Source organism: Blastomyces gilchristii (assembly GCF_000003855.2).
Source record: "Blastomyces gilchristii SLH14081 genomic scaffold supercont1.7, whole genome shotgun sequence".
NCBI classification, from domain to species: Eukaryota; Fungi; Ascomycota; class Eurotiomycetes; order Onygenales; family Ajellomycetaceae; genus Blastomyces; species Blastomyces gilchristii.
Window position 1 is genome coordinate 1055816 of NW_003101676.1, and position 20347 is coordinate 1076162.

Sequence of the window (20347 nt, forward strand, 5' to 3'; positions counted from 1 at the left end):
AGATGATGCTAGAGACTCTAACCATTAAATATGAAGGTTCGTTCCTGATCAAGAAACCAAGTTCCATCGAAACTCAATTAGAGTAAAGATCTGGTTTTGTTTTCCTTTCTGCCCCAAATTTCTGGGGAGAGAGACTGTCTGTCCACCGAATGGGATGCAGCAGGGGATGCAGCAGAGGATGCTGACATCACCAGGTGGATGAATGAGGTGTCAAAATCTGCAATTTCTTCTCATCCCGCAACAACCTTCATGGATTCCTTCATACAAGAGATAGTCAGTCCATCATTATTCTTATACCTGTTTGTTTAAATTGTTATGGGGCCTGATTCCATGCTGGCTTCCGCAGTTATTCAATCCTTTCCCTTATCCCAGCTTAAATCTCATTCCTTTTTCTTTTGCCTCTAGAGCTTGGCTAAAACGCTGCAGCCGGTAACTATTGGGTTGGGCATCTGCAGATCTGTGTCGCTCTCTCTCTTTAATCCTCCATTTGTTCATTTTTATCCCATCATATAGATATACTGTTTAACTTATTACTTTCATTCACATCTGCAGAATTGTGTTTGTGTCTCTGTGTATCTCTTCCGCATCCTGGTATACCTTTTCTCTCATCTCCAATCAGCCGCAACCTGGCATTCCTTTTCTCTCATTCATCAGATTTACAATGTCTCGACGATGAAGAAACAGAAACAGCACAACACACCACAGTCAGATCTCCTCCAGGTGCAGAAAGTGAGCTTGAATTCATTTGGCAGTATGTTGAAAACATCCTTCCCCATTATCCAAGCCCCGCATCCAGCATCTGCAGCAGGAGCAGCACTCCACTCTCTAGCCTACCTGTCGCGCCTCCTATGCCCTTCCCGTTTCTCCCGTTGTACATACAAAGAAAAAAGGAAAATAAAGGAAGAGGGGGGACAAAAGGGATGAAAGGGAGGAAGAGGAAGAGAAAAACATCCCCTCCAACAAGAAAAATGCGAGGCGCGATAGAGCGCGTCAGACTTGTCAAGACCAAATTCAGCTTCTGCCGGGTCTCCGATGCTAATCATTCTCCTCCGCCATCCGTGGTGGTGGAACAACTAGCTGCAGAGCCCCCCCAGGTGCACCTTGCCGATGTCGAAACCCGTCTCAACATGCATCAGTTCAATGGTCTCTTCGAATCCTCTACTCCCGAACGCCAACAGCAACAGCAGCAGCAGCAACAGCAGCAGCTCCATTATCCCGCTCAGAACGGGAGTGGGTCCGATGAAAACTCACATGGTGCGCCTAAATACCTAAATATCGGCTTCGTGTAATTTATATTATACCAAAGCCATGTTACGTATATTAACGAAATGCCTATAAAATCGGCTGCTAACATATTTTCCCAACATGATCGATAGTTCCTTCTACAACCCGAAACCCTCCTGCCACCGCCGCAATGTCCAATGGAGACTCTCCGCCTGCCCCCGAATGGTCATCTGCCGTAGGACACGCGATGACCGGGAAGTCCGGCCGAGTCATTCACAATTTACAGGAAGATATAGCACGCCTGACGCGCGAATGCAGTTTACATCGGTCCCGCGCAGAAGAGGCGCAACGCATAAACGAGACGCTCAAGCTCCAGCTACAAAACGTGACGGACCGTCTGCGTAATTCCGAGCAATCACACGAGGCGCATCTTATCTCGATAGCGCGCAAGGATAGGAAAATCGAAGACCTGAAAGCGGAGGTACAAGCGGAGAAAGATAGGCGGCTGAAGGCGGAGGAGGATGCGCGGAGAACAAACCAGCTAGCCGCTGAGGAGCGAGATGAAAGCCACCGTGCAATCGCTGAGGCTACGGAGATCGCCAGCCAGGCGCGCAATCAATATGAAACGCTGTCCCATGCGCGATCGAGGGAGCAAAGCGAGTTTAGAACGCGTGTCGATGGTTTCCGCGCAGAGCTGAAGGAGTTATGCAATCGGGAAATAGAGAGGCAGAATCAGCTCACGCGCTTCGATGTGATCATTGAGCAGAAGAATAAGGAGATTGAGGCGGAGAGGGATCGGATGGAGCGGTTTGGACGACTGTTTGCGGAATATAAGGAGGCCAGCGACCGTGCGGTACATGAGCTGGTGGAGAGGAGCCGGAAGAATAACGCTGCGATTGATGATGTGGTTGACCAGGCGAAGGAAGTTACGGGGAGGATGAGGTGGGTTATGAAGGTCAAAGACGAGGTTAAGGGAGCGGAATGACGGTAGACATGGATACGGAAAACCTGATCGGATTTGCCGAGGATACCCGCTTCCTGTCGTCCTTCTGATTATCTCTTTTTTCCCTTCTTCCTTCGAGATACTGTATGATGTACGAAGCGAAGGCGATTCGATTCGATGTTTAGGGATACACCACAAAGGCCGAGCCTGTTCCGGATTCTCCCAAGCTCATATAGAGGAAACGGATTCGGGATGTTGCCGGTCTTATATATGCCTTTTCGTTTCGTCCTCAGAGGTTACACTCCATTTTCCAATGCGCATGAAAAGAAACCTGCCCATCACATGATTTCGACGCACGACTGGCTGAACGCATGTTTCCACCCACATATACCCAGAATCTTCAAAATAGCGACCCCGACCCCGACCCCGTTTCACGCATATATCCCAGAACTCATTCCAATTTACGACCATATTTTATTTCCTCATCTCTTTACCTCTGATCTTGTGTACAGAGTCCCATTTACATATACGCAGCAGCAAGCGCGACCAATTTAACGACTAAATTCCTTACCATACATACATATACGGACAAACATACTTACATACCACATTGCGCATACATACACATACCAAAAGGCCTGCGGAAAAGCATTTACAGCCCCCTAAAATAGGACAGGTATACGGCGGTTTTATCCTCTTTTTTTTTTTTTCCCTTGTCGGATTTTTACCATCTACAGCCGCAGTTTTACAGGGTTACAAAGCCAACAAAAGGATCATAAAGGCAAGGAGGGAAATCTCAACTACATTTTCATGCCCTTTTACCTTTTCTTTTTTCTTTCTTTCTTTATTCCATTCTAAAGAAGTGACGAATTCCTTCCTCTATTTCTCCTGTAATCCCTTTTAATTCTTCTCTTCTTTTCGTTCCCTTCGGGCTCCCGTTCACTTTTGTCTCATTCCACTATTCTACTGCCCTGTTGTTTGCTGATACAATATATTTTAATTACTCTTCGCTTCGTTTTTACTGGGCCTCTTTCATTGCTATCTAAGACGGGACGGTGTTTGCTGGTTTTTCCCTTTCTCCAACACTCTTAAAGGGAGCTTTTTTATTGATGAAATATATACTGATTGATAAATACACATACCCTGGTTTTTAAAAATAGCATGCAGCAAATGAGAATAAGGGAGGTGAGTGAGAGCATGCTGAATGCACCAACTCTAGCATGGTACCTGTGCCTGCAGGATACATATTGCATTTTCTCTCTTTAGCGCAGCTTTTAAAAGCCCTACAGCAGTTATGCCAATGCAGATACCCATAGGCCTATCTTACTGGCTTCAGGTGAGAAGGGAGAGAGGAAGGATACACAATGAGCTGTATGGAAATATGGAAATCGGGAATCTCTCTCATCACCATAGTGACTGACCATCTCAAGCATTCTTTGATTAACTAATGTTTTAACACAACTTCACAGTAAGAGGATAGCAGCTCTCTATGATTTTCTCACACTGAAGATATCATTCATACTAATTCTCTAGAGTATAAAGAGAGAGCGTGCTGTTATGGTCAAGCTCTAGTGTTGCCTTGTTAGTAGAAACACGCAGCCAAAAGAGGAAATAGCAGATCAACAACTAACTGGGTATCTGCTATTTGATTCTCTCGGCCTCTTTTCTTCTTCTTTCTTCTCTTCTTCTTCTCCTTCTTCTGTATCACTGTCAACCTCTTTTTCATCAGCTTTTTCATCTGTCCTTGAGATCAACTTTGCCTGGTAGAGAGTGGCGCAGGCTAAAAAGGGGGGGAAGAGAGAGAGAAAAAGAAGAAAAAGCATCTTTTGCCGTCCGCTACGGTCTGATACCAAGTATGTGACACCTACTGCTAACTCTCACTGCTTGCTGTCTTTGATTTTTCATGCTGCACTCGTCACTATTCTCTGTCCTCCCTATCCCTATCATTCCGTTGACTGCTCTTCTCTTTGGCCTGTCAGTTCGTCTGGCGGTCCGTAAATCGGTTTTCGCGGAGGCATATATCAGCCAATACCACGGTCAACGGGCAAGAAAGTGCCCCTGGAATTTCACTATCTCCTTGTTGAACGATCTTGATTTATCCAAGGCTCGAAGGCCCCCGTTGCCAGTCCTTTCAAGCAAGTTGCATAAGAGTTCTTATTTTGCTAAACCCAGTCTCTCACTGGTGAACCGCGTCCGCTTTCACCTGTATAAATTAAAAAGGCACGGCCACTGATAGAACAGGCGTGATCGGTGAAAGGTTAGATGCGTTGGTGAATCGGCCCTATCTGTACCCATCCATATTCGTTTGTTTCGTCCCCAATTTATCCGGCTTTTCTCTGCTTTTACGCTATTTGTTGATCGACTTGTTCTTGATACTATTTCTCCTAATCGAGATCTGACTCGCTGGCAGCTCTTCTCCTCACATCTGCGGAAACTATTTCATTGCCTTTCGTTTCGAAGCGGCATCGTGTGCATTTGGGATAACTGCCCCAGATTCTGGCTCTGTGGTAACCCCCTTGTGGCTCAGATATCGGTAAACTTGGATATATTGAAAGTCCAAAGCTACACCTCAAAATGGAAGGTCCACAGACCTTGACTGTGGCCTCCACTTGGAAATTTGACAACGACGCGGTGAGTTTGCAGGATTTGTACAAGGTTTCGAACAGGACAGGGCTGATATCTTATACATTGCAGGCTGGACATATTAGAAGACTCTTCAAGTTCGTTCATGATCACCCGATTTTTATAATCTCTTTCTGGCAATACTAATTCGGATCGCGTTTTAAGGGCAACCTCCGCAGCTGGTGTTGGTTTCTGCAAATATGAGCCTGTTAATAACGTGAGTAAAGGACATTACGTATCCAAACGGTAACAAAGGCATATTTTCGTCGGCTAAATATAGGCTTATGATATAGGTCTTCGTTGTGGACAACTGTGATGTTATGGGATCGGCGTCAGAGCTGAGCATTTTGGTGGCCAAGTATATTGACGCCGAGAAGGATAACGACAGGATAGAGGTATGAACATCAAACACTGCTATGAGTGTAGTTCCATACATGCAACTCTTAGTAATTTCATGTTATCATAAAGATTCCGAAGGTGTCCCGCCTAGGGCCACTAAATGCTCCTTATGAAATTCCATATGAGGACGATATAATCGAGGAAGCGGAAGGGGCTTTGATCAATTTCTCTCGAGGTAGTGAGAGCACTAAAATTCCGATTACCACGAAGTACTGGAAGTCCAACTTGGGGACTACTGGTGGCTTTGAGAAGCTGCGATACGCCATCGACGAAGTGTCCAGGCTATCTGGAGCAGATATCGTCCTCGAAGAGGCGAATGACAGAATCCGTGTGTTCAGTTACTTGGATAGTAGCATCGTTGACGATGCAATGAGCCGGCTTTCCAATTTGCACCCGTGCCTAGTATGTCCTCTTTGTTTATAATTCTCGATTTGGCTTATGCCATGTTGAATATGTTATTGTTGAACTCCTTTCGTTGTCAGGTTTGGGAGATCCTCTGTTTTGGTTTCTTTGCTTCACCCTCATCATTTGTTTACACTCCATTTTATTCCATATATGACCACTTCCTAGGGCGGCATCGATGCTAACAGACGTTAGTCTCTTTCAATTACGCCTCAAGTCTCACCTATTTTAAATGTGCCCCCAGAGACGGGATATCACGTCAAACTCTCGCCATATGCAGATTTGCATAGAAACGCAGTTCGTCGCATTCTCGTCGACCCGGAAAGGAAAGATATCGGTCAACTTTCCAAGATGTTTGTCACCGTGATTGTGGGAAGAGATTCGGAAAGTCACGACAACCAGGTTCCTATCAACCTCAGGAAGCCACCCCGTCCAACGGAGCCCAAGAAAGGACGGTCCAAGCTCTGGGCTGATTTCAAATTTCAGGGTCTGGGGGACGCGTCAAATGCCCCTCGGTTTGGGGACAGCGTCCCTGAGGAGGCGGATCCTGTTCAGCAGAGTCAACTAAGAGCGTTGCCAACTGCTCCGCCAGGGGGTGCCCTGGTTGGCAAGCATCGTTTCCTGACTCCGGAAAAGGCTTCGTTTGTCGATAACTGGGCCACAGAAGTTGAGGCTGGAGCAGTGGGACCAAACGTCTCGGAACCTAACGGCACGCCGCCTCCAAACCCTCATACAGAGCCTGCTCAGTCAGTTCTGCCTCCGGGAATTAAAAGGCGCAAAGCTGTCATCATCGATACAGGAGAGGGTATTTGCGCGCCCATCGAAGACTCGAAGCCTCTTCCGTCAGCTGAGGCCTCTACAGCGGGCCACGTCAGAAGTGCAACCAACGAAGATGGTGCTGCCCAACCGGACCCTCGGCTGCCTGTGAATTTTATTCCCGTCGCGTACGGACAACCAGATTGCTTTTCCGCTGAGAACAGCTGTCTGAGAAAGACCTCGTGCCTGGAGCCCACAGAACAGGGCGAGCCAACCCGACTTGTTGATTTAGAGGATACCTCGCCAGTGGCAAGTGCAGTGATACCACCAATATCGTACATGCCAGTTCCCCTAGCACTCACAGAGGCGGCGAGGTTAGGTTCGACGATTGGAGAATGGCATTCTGAACATGCAAAAGAGAATAAAACTTGCCGCAGCAATGGGCCCACAAATGAGCCACTTGTTGGAAACGCTCCTAGAATCCGCGAGCCTGAGCCTCGAGTTTTCCATCGGATCATGGGCCAGAAGGCTGGGAAGAATGCCCGAACGGGAGAGGATCGAAAAGATAAAGCCGAAAATCGGGAAAATTTTGCTGATGTTCCATCCGCACCTTCGATTCTCTCAAGAACATCGACTTCTTGTTCTTCTAGTTTCTCTAGAAAATCTATCCAGTTAAGCGGATGGAAGAAGGCGCAACAGGCGAAAGAGGATGAAAAACGTGGGGTCGCACTCAATGAGTTCCTCCGGCACGTTAGCCTCATTCTAAATGGAGTCCGATGCTTCCCAGGAACTGTTTCATTTGAAATTCAGCTGGGACTTGTACTTGCAAGTCGATCGCTCATCGAACAGTCAAAGGAAGTGCCCTTAGATCTCAAGGCCTGGAACAGCCTCTTTCAGCCCAAGAATAACCTCCCTAAGCCCAGCACCATTTTCACAAACATGCTCACAACCTCTGGCGCTGACGTCGATTATATACTCGACTTACCTGATAGCCAGGATGGTTCCACATGCCAAATGTTTTCAGAGGAAGTTGTCAGTCGTCGTGTTTGGTACGAATTTCACTGCACAACCAAAAATGACGAGACTTTGGTGGTCACTGTCGATGAATCTGGGACAGCGGCTGTGAATAGGCCGGAATCCGTGTTGGGTGCGGTCAATGTCCACTGCGCAGCGCAAACCTGGGATATGAGGGGCGTGGTGAAAGGCGCCGTCGAATACATTCGAGGAGACGAGGAAATAGACCAAGCAATCCAAAATCTCATCGGCAAAATGTATATCGAGCCCGGCCTGTCCGAAATCGTAATTTTCACTCGAATTCCGGAAGGGGGCCAACTGAATATCACAAAAGTTCTCATGAAGCGTTCCACGCGCCATCGCTTCCACCGGCATAAGACAGGACCCTTGCAAGTAAGCACTGCAAGGAAATCCGGCATCCACGACAGGATTCATTCTCTTCTTAATGATCAAGGGAGCGGATCTGCTGGTAGTGCTAACGGCAATACGACACCGTTTGGGAATGAGGAAACGTTTCTCCAGATCACTGAAGTCCAGAATCTTTTTTTGGGGTATTCTGGTGATGATATGATGGCCGTGCGTGCGCGGGCAAAATCAGCTGATAAGATGGTAGACGATCACAGGTTATGGTATGAGATATCTGTTATGAACCCAACAATCGAAGAGATCTTGCACTCCAATAAATATCTCGAATTTGGCGACACTGTCACTTCCTGGTCCGTCTTCAAACCACCACCTGCAAAAAATGGAAAGCGATCCACCAATGCTATCACCGCTGCCAAAACTTCCGAGACCAGCATAGCAAATTCGAAACTTCCAGAACAACCCACTTCAGAAATCAGCTCCAAGGACGTGAGCGAAATGTTCCACGCCGCGAACAAGATTGTTCAAAAGATCGACGATGTTGGACGGGACAACTACGGCCCTGAGGCCCAAGCAGGACTGAAGGTAGATCAAACCATTACTGTCCCATCAGTGGCTACAGCTGAAGTGCCGACAAGCTTTTGGTAGGTGAGAAGCTTTTGCCGTGCACCTCATAGATGGTGGTGGGTGTGAGTGCTTGGAAGGGATTCCCAGGGTGGGGGGGTACCTTATATGAATAAATCTGTTCTTTGCATTTGTAATTTGTTGAGGTCCTTGCATCCCAACCAGAGCCAGGCACAGCGTGGAGAGGTTAGGGGCGGCGACAGGCAGTCGTTTTTTGGGCTTTTCCATGGAGGAGTGATGCATTAATTATTCTCATACTTGTAAATACGCAGTCTATAGTGACAAATGTGTCAAATGGGTATTTTATACTAGTGTTACAATGAGCACACATTAATGATACTGATTGTATTAGCAATCAAGATCTCCTCATTGGAGGTTGTATGAAATAATGACTCACATCAGTGAAGGGCTCTTGACCTGAGACAGTCTCTACACAGTGTACACTGTGTATATACTCAGAGTCTTCAGAGGAATCTATATTCAGTGGTCTCTATGCTCAGGGGTCTCTATATCTGAGAGCTTTATACACAGAGAGCCTCTACCCTTCTATAACCAGGGGCTTTATACACAGAGAGGCCTCTACTCAGATAGTCTCTATACACAGAAAATCTATATCTATATATCTGAGAGCCTTCATTGCTGGGGTGAGAGAGGGCTCTACAGTGTTCAAGAGAATTACAGAGTATATATTGAGAGATCTATGAGGTGAAGCTCATAGTCTGAAAGCCAAGACTCTCTAAACTATATATAGTAATATACTAACTATATTAGGACTAGTGTAATGGGTGCGTGATTATAAAATCAGTATTATGTGGAATTAAGCCTTTACACTAAAAAAACATTGCTATAGACTGCTGTAGTAAACACACTTCAATCATCAGACATTGATGCTAGTTTTCTGCTGTTCACAGTTAGACTTTATAGTTTAACTAGCTGCTGTAGCAGTCATGTATATCTCTACAAGAAAATCCTCTTTTGTTGTCATCAACCTGTAAATTTTCAATCAGTTGTATTGTATTCTAGGCCAACTATGAACTATAGTTCCATGAACATAGGCATAGATGTAAGTTGCATTCTGCATCTCTTCCTCAAGCTTTAGTCCACAGACTAACTAGTTAATTCAAAAGTAAAAACTTGACTTTGCTACAGATTGACTGTCAATTTTGTGAAACAGGCTGTCAGTTAAAGTCCCAGCCAGCTTGCACACATTATTTAACAAGAAGTACATTATATAGAGCTTAGTGAAGATTATGAGCTAGCAAAGGATACCTTTGACCAATACAAAAGATAAATCAAGGGACATAGCATTGTGAAGAGCTGTGCACATCCATCAAAGGAGAATCTATAAAATCTAACCCTAGAAAGTGGCAGGCTAAAAATAAGAACAACAATCAAAATGGTTTGTTAAAGCAAAACAAGAACAGGTTTTTTTCTTTTTTTTTTCTATCTGAAAAGTTCCATTGATGCCATTCCTTTCTTTCATTCATCATGCTTGGAGGACGAGCACCGCACCTCTCCTTTCCCACAGCTATGTCAATCCTCTTCATCCTCCTCTACATCCACCACCCCCCTCAGCCATGCCGCCCTTGCATCTACAGCGGCCTTCCGTACGTCCCGCTTAGGATCATCTAGCGCAAACCTAAGGGTGCGCAGCACGACATGCTTCAGCGGAAGCAACGGCGATGGTTTCGCACTTGCAGCTTTAGCTGCCGGTGAGGTTGAATCCGAAACGCCAGGAGTCTGCGCAAGGAGCAGGAGACACTGGAGGGACTGTGCGCGGATGTGTGGAGTGTTTGGCACTGAGGTGGAGGTGTCATTGGCACTAGTTGCAGCCGTGGTTGTTTCCTTGGTTACTGTTGTTGATGTTGATGCTGCGGTATTCTTGTTATATACCGCTGTCTTCAACAACCTCTTCACGAGATCATCGACGTAGCCCACTTCGTTAATTACGCTGACACCGTTATCGCGGATGATCACAGCTAGCGTCTCCAGCGTGCCGGCTTTTATGGGCTGTGATAGTGGGTCAGTCAAATCTAGACTTTGGAGGAGGAGAGGAAGTAAAGTTGGTAGTTCTGGCATGACGAGAGATGAAGGGATAGTGGAGAGAATGCCAGATAGGGCAGTTAGGTATGCCTGTTTGGTATGGAGTGGAACTCGGGATGCGGCGGTTGCGCCCGTGTTGAGATCTCGCACGTTTTGGGAGATTAGCGGGATTAGAGTGGAAAAGACGCGTTGTTTCGAAAGGAGGCGGATGACAGCGCCGTTTTGGGGGGAAAGAACATCATCTGGGCTTAGGAGGAGGGCAAATCCCCGTCCAGAGGTTGTGCTTGTTTGGGCGTCCGAGGACGAGAGGAGGGCTAAAAGCGAGTTGAGTATTTCTGCCGTTGAGGGAGCAAGGCGAAGTATCAATGCCTTCGCTAGCCAAAATATTGTGCGGATTTTGGGTGAGGTGAAGGCTTCGTTTGGTGTTGGTTTGGATGTGGATGTGGAGGATTGGATGAGGGCCGAAAGGATTGAGGATGCGGTAGGCACCTGCGTGGTTGGGAGAAATTTGTTGACGAGAAGGGCAAGATGGCGTGCGAGTGCGAGATGTGTAGTGAGGTTTTCTTCGGCAATAGCACGTCGGACTAGTTCCTGAAGAAGAGATTCCATATCGGGGCTGGTGTACGGCAGCTTAGAGTCCTTAGGGAGTCCGGCAAGGAGGTAGGTTGACAGGATCATTGTTTGCTCTCGAAGGTATGTGGTAGTCGACGAAAACGGGATGGGAATAAAGCTATCATCTGTTGCAAAAAGTGCGTATACGTTCCCGCAAACTTCATCCTGTTTCTCGCGGGGAAGGGACCGGACAATAAGGTTGCACAGGCGCCCAAGGACGTCCAGTAAGGACGAGTCCTTCATAACCGTGGTCGTATCATCTTCGGTCGTTGCGAGGGCCGCCCGCCTAGTCAATTTCACCAGTATCTGATCATAATAGTAGGTAATGTTCGAATCGTTTTGCAAGCCTTTTCGATCCATAGCATAGAGTATCGTCAACAAAATCGCACGGGGATATGCGGAAGTGCTTGTATTTCCGAGCTGAAGTACAATTTCAAGCCTGCTCAAGAGGCGTCGGACGAAGGTTTCGAATATGTCTTTTTCAATGCTGATTTGAGCAAGGCTTTCAAGCGTTGTAAGATATACAGGATCGGCATCTTTGTCGGAATCCGGAAGCGTCGCCATGAAAGCTGGAAAGGCGATATCCATAATGAGTCGGGGCTTATGTTTCGATATCCCAGCCAGTGCGTCTATTGCCGCCTTTCTCAGCTCTGCTCTCACTGAGGTCTCTATGAGCAGAATGTCATCGAGATACTGTACAAAAAGGCCGATTTCGTTTTCCTGCAAGAATCCTCGAATGGAGGATAGGCGAAGCAGGCCTTGCAAGGAGGTAAGGCGGAATGAGGTTTCATCCTTTGCAGATCCCATTAGAGCTTGGCTGAAGATTTCAATTAACCGCTCTTGGAACGAGGAGAGAGGATTTTCCGGCGCAGGGTCCGATCCAGGTGTAGTCCATGTTCCAAATATATCAATAGCGGAATCAAATAGAACTACAAAAGATTCCAGGAGAGCTCTTTGCTTGGCAATTCCATCAGCATCTTGATAAACTGCGAGTAATGGTGCAACGACGGCCTGAATAATTAGAGCAAAAGAGGCCAAAGAAGCAGATGAAAGAGATCTCAAGATCTGTCGTGCTGGCTGGGCTTGTTTCTGTTGCGGTTCGCGCAGTTGTTCATTGCATTCCTTTGTTATTGGTTTCAGATATTGTGCGAGAGCTGAAATTTGAGATGTCGTGGTAAGTGTGGACAGTCGCTTTGCGAGGCATTGAAGTACTCGCAATGACTCTTCTGTGATAATTTCTTCCTGCGCATTAAGAATCTCAAATTTCAAAGTGTCCCAGACGCTTATCGAGTAGCGCGACAGAGTAGCCGGATCGTATGAGGATATGCATGCATAGAGCGAGTTCAAGGCGTCTTTCTGCCCGGCTGTTAGCAGCCTTTCATCCCGGAAAGGGGAGGAGAGGTTCACGTACTTTCACATTTAGTGATGTAGAGTCTAGTTTATCTAGGAGTGAAGGGAATGCGTAAGGGGCAAAAAGTTGCGTTGACGAAATACAATCTTGCAAGCGGGTCTTCAAATCTTGCGCTGTGATTCCGTATGGATCATTTGGCGGAGGTTTAAAGGTGATGGGAAAATAATTATATACCGAATCAAAGAGGGCCTGTATGTGGCCACTACGTCAAAATCCGAACTCCAATATTTGTCGTCGGCGGTTGCGTGCGTACCTGAACATTTTTGGTTATGTCCCATTCCACCATCAGGACCCTAAGAATGGAGAAAATGAGCATGAGATTCCTTGGGTCTCTCTCTCCGCTCACAAGGTCAACAATTCCAACAAGCGATTCGTCACCCATATCTCGCAGTGCTAAATAGATGGTGAGTTACATCTCAAAACCTCGAATGTGGGGTACATGCGCACCTTTTCTGTGGTTTGACATTAACCCATTAAGCAACTGAAGAAGTTGGAAACGTTGTGATTGTGGACGAGCCTGTAAATCCGGAAAGTGCTGGAAAATCCTTGGGGTACGTGAGTATGTTTATTGGACGCTTCAACACTGATCTATAAAAAAGCGGAGGCTTTAATACTCGTCGTCTACTGACGCACTTACGATCGTATAACCCCCTCAGTCATATCTTTAGTAAAGCGCTCAAGGCCTTGAAGCCTATCCAGGCCTGCGATTGCCCCTCCATCTGCGATTCGATCGCAGTAGAAATCTGTCAGAGCCTGTATTTGTTGGCGGGAAAGCAATTTCGGAGAGAGGGCCCTTATGACGGCTGTCAAATATGAAACCGCCTTCCCCCGGATAATAGGATTTTCGTCATTGATATATTCTCCCAGGGATTGAACAACGTCGATCAAAGTTGATTGTTTGCTTTCAAGTTCTGCAAAAAATGAAGAATAAACGGAACCCGTCAGTTCTCCGCACTTTGGCAGATCGAGAATGAAACATGGAAGACGTACTTTGGGCTGTTATGCTAGCAATTCCCAGAGCCTCTTCTCTGTTATTCTCGACTACCAGCAAAAAATCTTGCAATTCAGACATCTTGCTGGTGATTCCCGAAGCAGCCCAACGGTGGTGAACTTGGAATTGTGACGATGGCGGTTGTTTTCGCGCGTTCCGGTCAAAGATGCCAGCCCTTATCGATAACAGTCACGTGTGGTGGTTGCCGCTGTGGGCAAGGAATTCGCGAAGAAAGGGAGCAGAAAATTAAAAATAAAAAAATAAAAAATAAAAAAAACAAATTTAAAAAAGTGGAAAGAGAAGATGAAGAAAAAAGAAACCTCTTCTATGTTAGCATGTCTTGGTTTCGATCCAAGGTCCTCCGGGTTATGAGCCCGGCGCGCTTCCGCTGCGCCAACATGCTTGCTTGATATAGTTAAGGACTTAGTCATACGCTATAAAAGCCAAACTATCATCGATGCCAAATTAGTACTAGTCCTTGGGGCAACATTACAACTGGTTCATCTACACAGAACTGCAGGGTAGCAGCCGATTATGACTTTCTGATCAAAGAGTCCTGGTTCTGCTGTAACACGTTTAAAATATATTATTCGTCATCCGCTGCTTCGCGCAAAAGAGCGAAATAATGGAAAGTAGAGCAAAGGTCATATGACGTAATCAGCTTCGCCAGTAAATCACGTGAAGATGGTGGAGTTCATAAGTTATCAACTTGTGATGATATCATTCACACTCTGGGTTATGTGAAATATATCCCCCAAGTCGAGTCCTCGGACTCCTTCCACTGCCAGCCATGAAGTCCCTCCTCCTAAAATATTTTGTCCTCTTAATTTCAATTTCCCTCAGCGTAACAGCCCTTCGTGGCGTCCCTGAGAGCCTCAATTTCCGCCTCGTTACCCGCCGCCGTCTCCTCCCGCGAAACTTTCAAATCCCCAAAGCAAACCCGAACACATTCTCCTTGCTGCTCCCGCCACAAGACCAGGTGGCAATGGGGAACAGTAACAGTCGCCAGCAAGGCAAAGGCAACGATCCGAGTGGAAAAGCCCACCGAGACCTCTTCGTCTCCGACATCCTCGCGAAGACTCGCGAAGTCAACATCTTCTCCTCCCTCACGCGGGATATCGAGCCTGTCTCCGCCCGCTTCAACAATGAGTCGGAGAAGAGCACCGTACTAGCTCCGCTGAATTCCGCAATTCAGGGATTGCCCCGCAAACCCTGGGAGGACCCGGAGGATTACAAGAACTTTGGAGAGAAAGCAGCTTATGCGGGAAAGGAAGGGGAAGGGAGAGCGGCAAGGAATCTGAGGCGTTTTGTTGAGGCGCATATTGTACCGGTGAGCCCATGGTCGTCTCATGAAACGGTTAAAACTGTCGGTGGTGGCGGGGTCTTTTGGAAGAAAGGCGATGATGGGAAGGTTTATGTGAGTGCCTTATCTCTTTTTTCGTTTCTTTTTTTTCGTTGAGTTGATAGTTTACTGATGGCTGGATAGATTTATCCGGGTAAAATCGAAGTCCAGAAGATTATGACTCAGGCCTCCAACGGGGAAGTCTGGGTTCTTAAGGGGGTTGTTAATTATGTCTAAGCCTCAACTAGATTAATGGTGCTAATGGCATCGGCGTCGGCGGGTGTATTTCTTTCATGACAACTATGATTTATGGCTTTTCGTTTTGATATCCCGGAACAGCTTTCTCAATTTTAACATCTTCTGCTTGGGATTGACATGGTTATGGGGCGTGTTTATCATTACGGATGCACATTTCTCAAGATCTATAGGTCACGATATGATATTAAATCAAACTTCAACGCTACACAGCGAACTCTTTAATTGCCTGTAAAATTTCAAATAATATAGTACATCATGGTCTCGTCATTCTACCCAACTCTCTGCAACAATCTCTCTTCAATGCCATCGAAAATACAGTAATGCTCCATGACTTCCAGGTTTTCTGCCTCGGCCAGGAACAGCTTATCTGGGTCCTGACCAGGTCCAAAGGGATTGGCAGTCGCACTGGGATTCATTTGAGACATCTGTTCGGTCATGTGGCTCGCAGCTGATAGGTAGATGCAATTAGCAAGAGTACTTGCAGAAGGTTGGTTGTATGGGCAACACGGGAGGGAGAGTAGTAAGAAGAAGGAAGCAAATGGAAAGCACTCACAGTTATCACGGCCCAGTATAAACCCAAAAACTGGCTGCAGGCCGAACAAGTTCAAGAAATACCATGACAAACTCGAGACCCATCTCACGTCAAGATCACGAGTCATAACTCCGGACTGCAACATGGACTTGAACCGAATGGTCAACGGGAATGGTAATTTCACTGCGAAATTGTCAGTGTCCGTATTCGCATCCCTCCATGTCCAATTTTCAATGGTAGCAGGTAGCTGGTAGCTTTCAAGGAGAATTGCGAAAGCAAGAATCGCAAGAACATACAAATAACAAATCCAGAAAAAAAGGCATTAATCCACCCCATAATCAATGTTTGCGGAATCATCATCGCCATGTTACCCTTCATCATACCCATCATCGCATCCATGCCTGCAGGATCAGTCATGGGGTTTACGGGTCCCGCGCCGCGTCCCTCTGGATCTTTCAGGAACGAGCCCTCCTTGTAGCCTGTAATGAGAAAGTTCTTGCGAGAAGCAAGAGATGACGGTGTAAGGACAGCAGAGGCATTATTTCGTAGATTGACGCCGCGCAAGAGTGACAGACGTTCCCGGGACTCTGCTAGCGTTGAGGCGGTTTTGGCCGGAGTTGCCAGGAACACGGTTGCGTAGTGGCGCAGGATTCCAGTTAAAATCTAAACAATAGAGTTCACGAATTTGTTATTAGATGGATTCATGAGTAGAAAATGAAGGCGCCTGACGAGACGCAATTCTCTGGGACATATTCCGTACCATGACCACACTAATAGGGATGAGGATCCAGTAACTACATCGTTGGGAGTAACATTAGCCATGCAGACAGCAAAGGAAAGTTAATGAGTACATACAACAGAGCCGGATCCCGAAGGATGGTCTGCTCCACCCCTTGAACCGCCATTGCAAGAGACAATGAAAGCTGTTGACTCTCAAATAATAGTTGGCGATATTTACCTGTTGTAGTTTCATCCCGCTCAGCGGACTTCTTGCAGAAGGAGTGAGTTAGCTGACGCCTCGGAGAAAAGTAGGGCCGGAACAACATAAACCTCCCGACGTGTGATGACTAAGGCAGTATGATGTCACAGGAGGCTGGCCTTTGTCAACTCGGCGCACTAAGCCTAAACAGATGCTAGTCTGATTTCCAGCCCAAGGACAGCTTTCAATGCTAATTATCAGATAGCTAGGATTCAGAGTATCTTTTAACGAAGCTAACACGTCCTGTCCCCTTGAACAAAATCGATATTCTATGAACGTGCCTCTGTCATCTCAAAACAAAGCAGAATCACACGGGACACGCACGGCATACCACCCCCAATGGCCTCCTCTAAGGTCCCCGTCTACTCATTATCTGGTGAGCATATTACACTTATCGCAACCCTCCTCTCTTTTCCCCCAATCATACGACATATACAATCCAAGTGCAAGAGACCGAATAATGGACTGGCCCAAATTTAACATATCTTACTACAGAGCTCAAAAATGCTACTGACGACGCACTAACTCCTTACCTAATATCCATCCCAAAACCCTACCGATTCACCCCAGACAACTTCAAATCCAATGTCCGCTTAATACTAGGATACACCGCCGTGGCCATGTCAGGAGCCTTATTTTACGTCGACCGCCAGCTGGGGTGGAATGTTTCGCACACATGGACCATAGCCGCTGTCGTGACATACTTTATTCTCAACTTCGCCTTTACGGTCTGGATTTGGCTGGTGGAGGCCGGACAGGTGTTTGAGGGGAGTAGGGAAGGGGGTGAGAAGGTATGGTTATATATGCTTATATACAACGTAGATGTTTTTCAGGGTAGCATTGTGGACTAATGAATAAACGAATCCAACCAGCTCCACATCTGCTCATCGACTAAAAAGCATTCGCCGTTATATACACTGCGCATTAGACATACATCCAACTCCGGTGCGGTTCTTCAGGACGCTACTGTTTCTGCGCCCTTTTCGAGATGGTTTTCTGCGGATGGCACGTTTCATCCCGAACCCTTTAAGCATTGGCTTAATAGTGAGATAAAGGCGTTGAAGGGGGTAGATTCGGCTACTAGTGATAAGGATGCGACAGGGAAGCAGTAGGGTTGTGGGATAATCCCTTTGATGATAAAATCGAAGAAGAGTGTGGGCAGTGGCTTTTGGCTGTTAACTGACCACCCATGTCCTGTCCTGACTCCCATTCATATTCTTTTCTTCGGACTTGTTTCTGATTCTGTTGCTTGCTGGATGATGGAATGGTTGGTAACAAGAATTCTGCATGTTTATTATTGGGATATCGTACGTTATGGGAAAAAAAAGAATTAGTTCCTACATTACCGATGCTGCTGATGTATTCATTTTTTCAACTTGCGCAAGGATGTATTCATGAACACCTCCTACTCTCCTATCCAGGTTTCGTATTCAGTCCTCTTTCCTGGGGATATCAGAGGATTGCACTGCGATATCGGTTCCCTCATCGTATGATTACGATCATGCAGATGACAATAATAGTAATAATAAAGTCTCAAGAGATGTCGCTCCTTTAAATTCCCACCAGCAACCCCTGATCTGATGTTGAAATCAAAATCCAAACGCTCCGTTTCACTCCATAAAACAATAATAACATGCACTCCAAAATTCCAAAAATCAACTCAAGGATATCGTTGAAACTATCTTCCTTTTTATGTTCGTTTCGAGTTTCTTCGTTTTGCTTCGTTTTCCACATTTTTACTCCTTGGTTTTATATAATTATACCCCCCTTCCCTTTTTTTCCCCTTCAGTCCGGCTACCAACCTTTTGTCCCTAGATGGAAGAACATGAGTTTATACAAAAATGTGTACATATCGATACCGGTTAAGAATACGGTCACTCTCCTTACTCCGCTTGCGTGACGACGCCCTCAAGAGTGCCGGGTTTCTCAACAGCGTCTGCAGGGTGGACCTGACTGTGGCTGCGGTTCTGGACGATCCTCTATTTTAAGGGGATTTGAAAGTCAGGACAGATAAAGTGAAAATTCAAATACATAATATCGTTAGAAAGGGTAAGGAAGGGGGAAATCTCACAAGCAAGTTTCTCAGCAGCACCACGATCGTAACCTTCCCAATGGCCGGGACGTATATGGATGCTTTCTCTTTCACCTCTGGTCCGAAATTCTATCGGCAAAAGAAAGAAAGCCGCCGTCAGCATTATAAAACTTACTCGAAAAAGAACAGAATCGGCCACCTCCTCTCCTTATCACCAGAGACTACACTCACCTTCTCACTCGAAAAGTTAATACACACAGCCCCCTGTCTCAACAACTTCGTATCAAACCTGAAATTATCCCCTGGCACCCCGCTGATAACCACATCACAATGCGGCACCGCATCTTCCAACCCCCACCCCTCCATATCCATAACCTCGTGATGTCTCTTCCTAATCCCCTCCCCACGCGTAAACTGTTGTACACCTGTGACATCCACACTATATACACACGCGCCATCATTCGCCAATAACGCCGCCAGCGGTCTCCCCACCACCTCCGACCGATTAACCACACATATCGTATGCCCAAACAGCCTATTCCCGTAGGGGAGGATAGTGTTGTAAATCTGCAGGTACTCGAGGATCTTGATAACTGCGAGCGGCGTGCAGGGCAAGACGGATTTCTGCTTGTTTTGCGGGGGGTCGAGGAAGCGGATGTTTTGGTACATGTTGAAGATGTAGCGGTGACTGAGGCCCTCTACGTCCTTGGAGATGTCGACGATTTGTTGGAGATATTGGTCTTGTCTGTTGTTGAAGATGGGGTAGTAGACTATTATGCCATCGATGTCTGAGTCTGCGTTGGCGGCTAGGATGGCGTCTTCGATGTCGTCGCGCGAGACGGTGCGGAGGGTATAGCGAAAGTTGCTATGAGTTGGAGGTTAACATGTTTTCGCCGTTACATTTTTGTTTAATTAATTAAACGTCAATTGAGGTTTCTGTAAAATGATTCTCCAAAGCCCTGGCTGTTATCTTAATTGAAGCAGCCACAATCGCAACCCGGGCGAAGCACATCTGCGCTTACACGGGGAGGATTCTCATTTCGCAAAAGCAAAAAAGGAACGATCACAGCTAAAGAAGTAAGAAAAAAATTACACTCACTTGTCTTTACACGTCTTCTCCGTCCAATCCGCATACATCTTCGCAGCCGGGTCTGAATTGGCCAAAAACCCCACGAGGTGCGGCGCCCTGTTCAGCGTCTGACGCCCCTCATTGACCTCAGCCAAAAGGCCCCGCGCAACATTCGCGGCAAGTACAACTTTGCAGGAAGCTGGGGCGGGGGTTTCTGGTTCTGATGCCATGTGTCTGGATTTATTTGTAGTCGAGGGGAGGGGAAGATGTAAGGAAGGGAGGGTGTGGCAGGAATCAATTCATGAGTGTCTACGGAGGTGAGAAATGGGTTTTATAAACTTTTTCCTTTTATTTTTGGGTGCGTTCCAGGCTTATCAATGAGCTGATTGAGCTATGTCTTTAAAATGATGAATTGATTCACAAGCTAGACTAGAGGACATCAACAGAGTATCTTGTCAAACAAGTAAATAATAGAGTAAGAGATCTAATCTAGAATGTGTTGGAATATTCCTATGCATATATTTTCTATAACTCTAAATGGATACTACAAACTCAGAGATAGAATAGTTTCAAATGCTAGTTGATTCAATCAATGTAGATCTCAATGTCAAGAAAGAATCTCATCCCCGCTATTCATTATATTGTCAAATCCTGACAGCTCTGATGTTTCTTGAAGAGTTTAACTATCACTATGAGATAATGAAAGAGGAGCTGTGAGTATCTATGAAGTA

The 20347-nt window shown here is 46.3% G+C and overlaps 7 protein-coding genes and 1 non-coding gene across 8 annotated transcripts; 4 read left to right on the top strand and 4 right to left on the bottom strand.

Annotated features, from left to right (window-relative positions):
* The first annotated feature begins 90 nt into the window (after nt 1–90).
* On the top strand, nt 91–3668 carry BDBG_04188 (uncharacterized protein). The gene is made up of 3 exons (XM_002625273.2): nt 91–751; nt 1084–1254; nt 1377–3668. The coding sequence occupies exons 1-3, from the start codon at nt 673–675 to the stop codon at nt 2207–2209; spliced, it is 1083 nt and encodes a 360-aa protein (XP_002625319.2). The 5' UTR covers nt 91–672; the 3' UTR covers nt 2210–3668.
* Nucleotides 3616–8736, top strand: BDBG_04189 (uncharacterized protein). The gene is made up of 8 exons (XM_002625274.2): nt 3616–3635; nt 3703–4020; nt 4578–4798; nt 4862–4887; nt 4955–5006; nt 5083–5184; nt 5258–5590; nt 5786–8736. Exons 3-8 carry the CDS (start codon nt 4742–4744, stop codon nt 8369–8371), a joined length of 3156 nt encoding a protein of 1051 aa, XP_002625320.1. The 5' UTR covers nt 3616–3635; nt 3703–4020; nt 4578–4741; the 3' UTR covers nt 8372–8736.
* A 594-nt stretch (nt 8737–9330) lies between these two features.
* Nucleotides 9331–13694, bottom strand: BDBG_04190 (DNA repair/transcription protein). The gene is made up of 6 exons (XM_002625275.2): nt 13404–13694; nt 13051–13324; nt 12861–12958; nt 12667–12806; nt 12414–12602; nt 9331–12358 (listed from the first exon to the last, which is right to left on the bottom strand). The coding sequence occupies exons 1-6, from the start codon at nt 13483–13485 to the stop codon at nt 9881–9883; spliced, it is 3261 nt and encodes a 1086-aa protein (XP_002625321.1). The 5' UTR covers nt 13486–13694; the 3' UTR covers nt 9331–9880.
* Nucleotides 13695–13735: 41 nt separating this feature from the next.
* BDBG_16980 lies at nt 13736–13807 on the bottom strand. Its single transcript has one exon. It is a non-coding gene; the product is annotated as a tRNA-Met (tRNA).
* A 144-nt stretch (nt 13808–13951) lies between these two features.
* Nucleotides 13952–15366, top strand: BDBG_04191 (FAS1 domain-containing protein). Its single transcript, XM_002625276.2, has 2 exons — nt 13952–14821; nt 14891–15366. The coding sequence occupies exons 1-2, from the start codon at nt 14195–14197 to the stop codon at nt 14981–14983; spliced, it is 720 nt and encodes a 239-aa protein (XP_002625322.1). The 5' UTR covers nt 13952–14194; the 3' UTR covers nt 14984–15366.
* Nucleotides 15013–16541, bottom strand: BDBG_04192 (DUF850 domain-containing protein). Its single transcript, XM_002625277.2, has 5 exons — nt 16392–16541; nt 16297–16330; nt 15833–16199; nt 15558–15719; nt 15013–15452 (listed from the first exon to the last, which is right to left on the bottom strand). Exons 1-5 carry the CDS (start codon nt 16439–16441, stop codon nt 15274–15276), a joined length of 792 nt encoding a protein of 263 aa, XP_002625323.1. The 5' UTR covers nt 16442–16541; the 3' UTR covers nt 15013–15273.
* A 120-nt stretch (nt 16542–16661) lies between these two features.
* BDBG_04193 (signal peptidase complex component) lies at nt 16662–18939 on the top strand. Its single transcript, XM_002625278.2, has 3 exons — nt 16662–16891; nt 17011–17306; nt 17388–18939. Exons 1-3 carry the CDS (start codon nt 16855–16857, stop codon nt 17625–17627), a joined length of 573 nt encoding a protein of 190 aa, XP_002625324.1. The 5' UTR covers nt 16662–16854; the 3' UTR covers nt 17628–18939.
* On the bottom strand, nt 17265–20099 carry BDBG_04194 (methylenetetrahydrofolate dehydrogenase (NAD+)). The gene is made up of 4 exons (XM_002625279.2): nt 19647–20099; nt 18779–19412; nt 18587–18676; nt 17265–18494 (listed from the first exon to the last, which is right to left on the bottom strand). Exons 1-4 carry the CDS (start codon nt 19844–19846, stop codon nt 18399–18401), a joined length of 1020 nt encoding a protein of 339 aa, XP_002625325.1. The 5' UTR covers nt 19847–20099; the 3' UTR covers nt 17265–18398.
* Between the last annotated feature and the right edge of the window lie 248 nt (nt 20100–20347).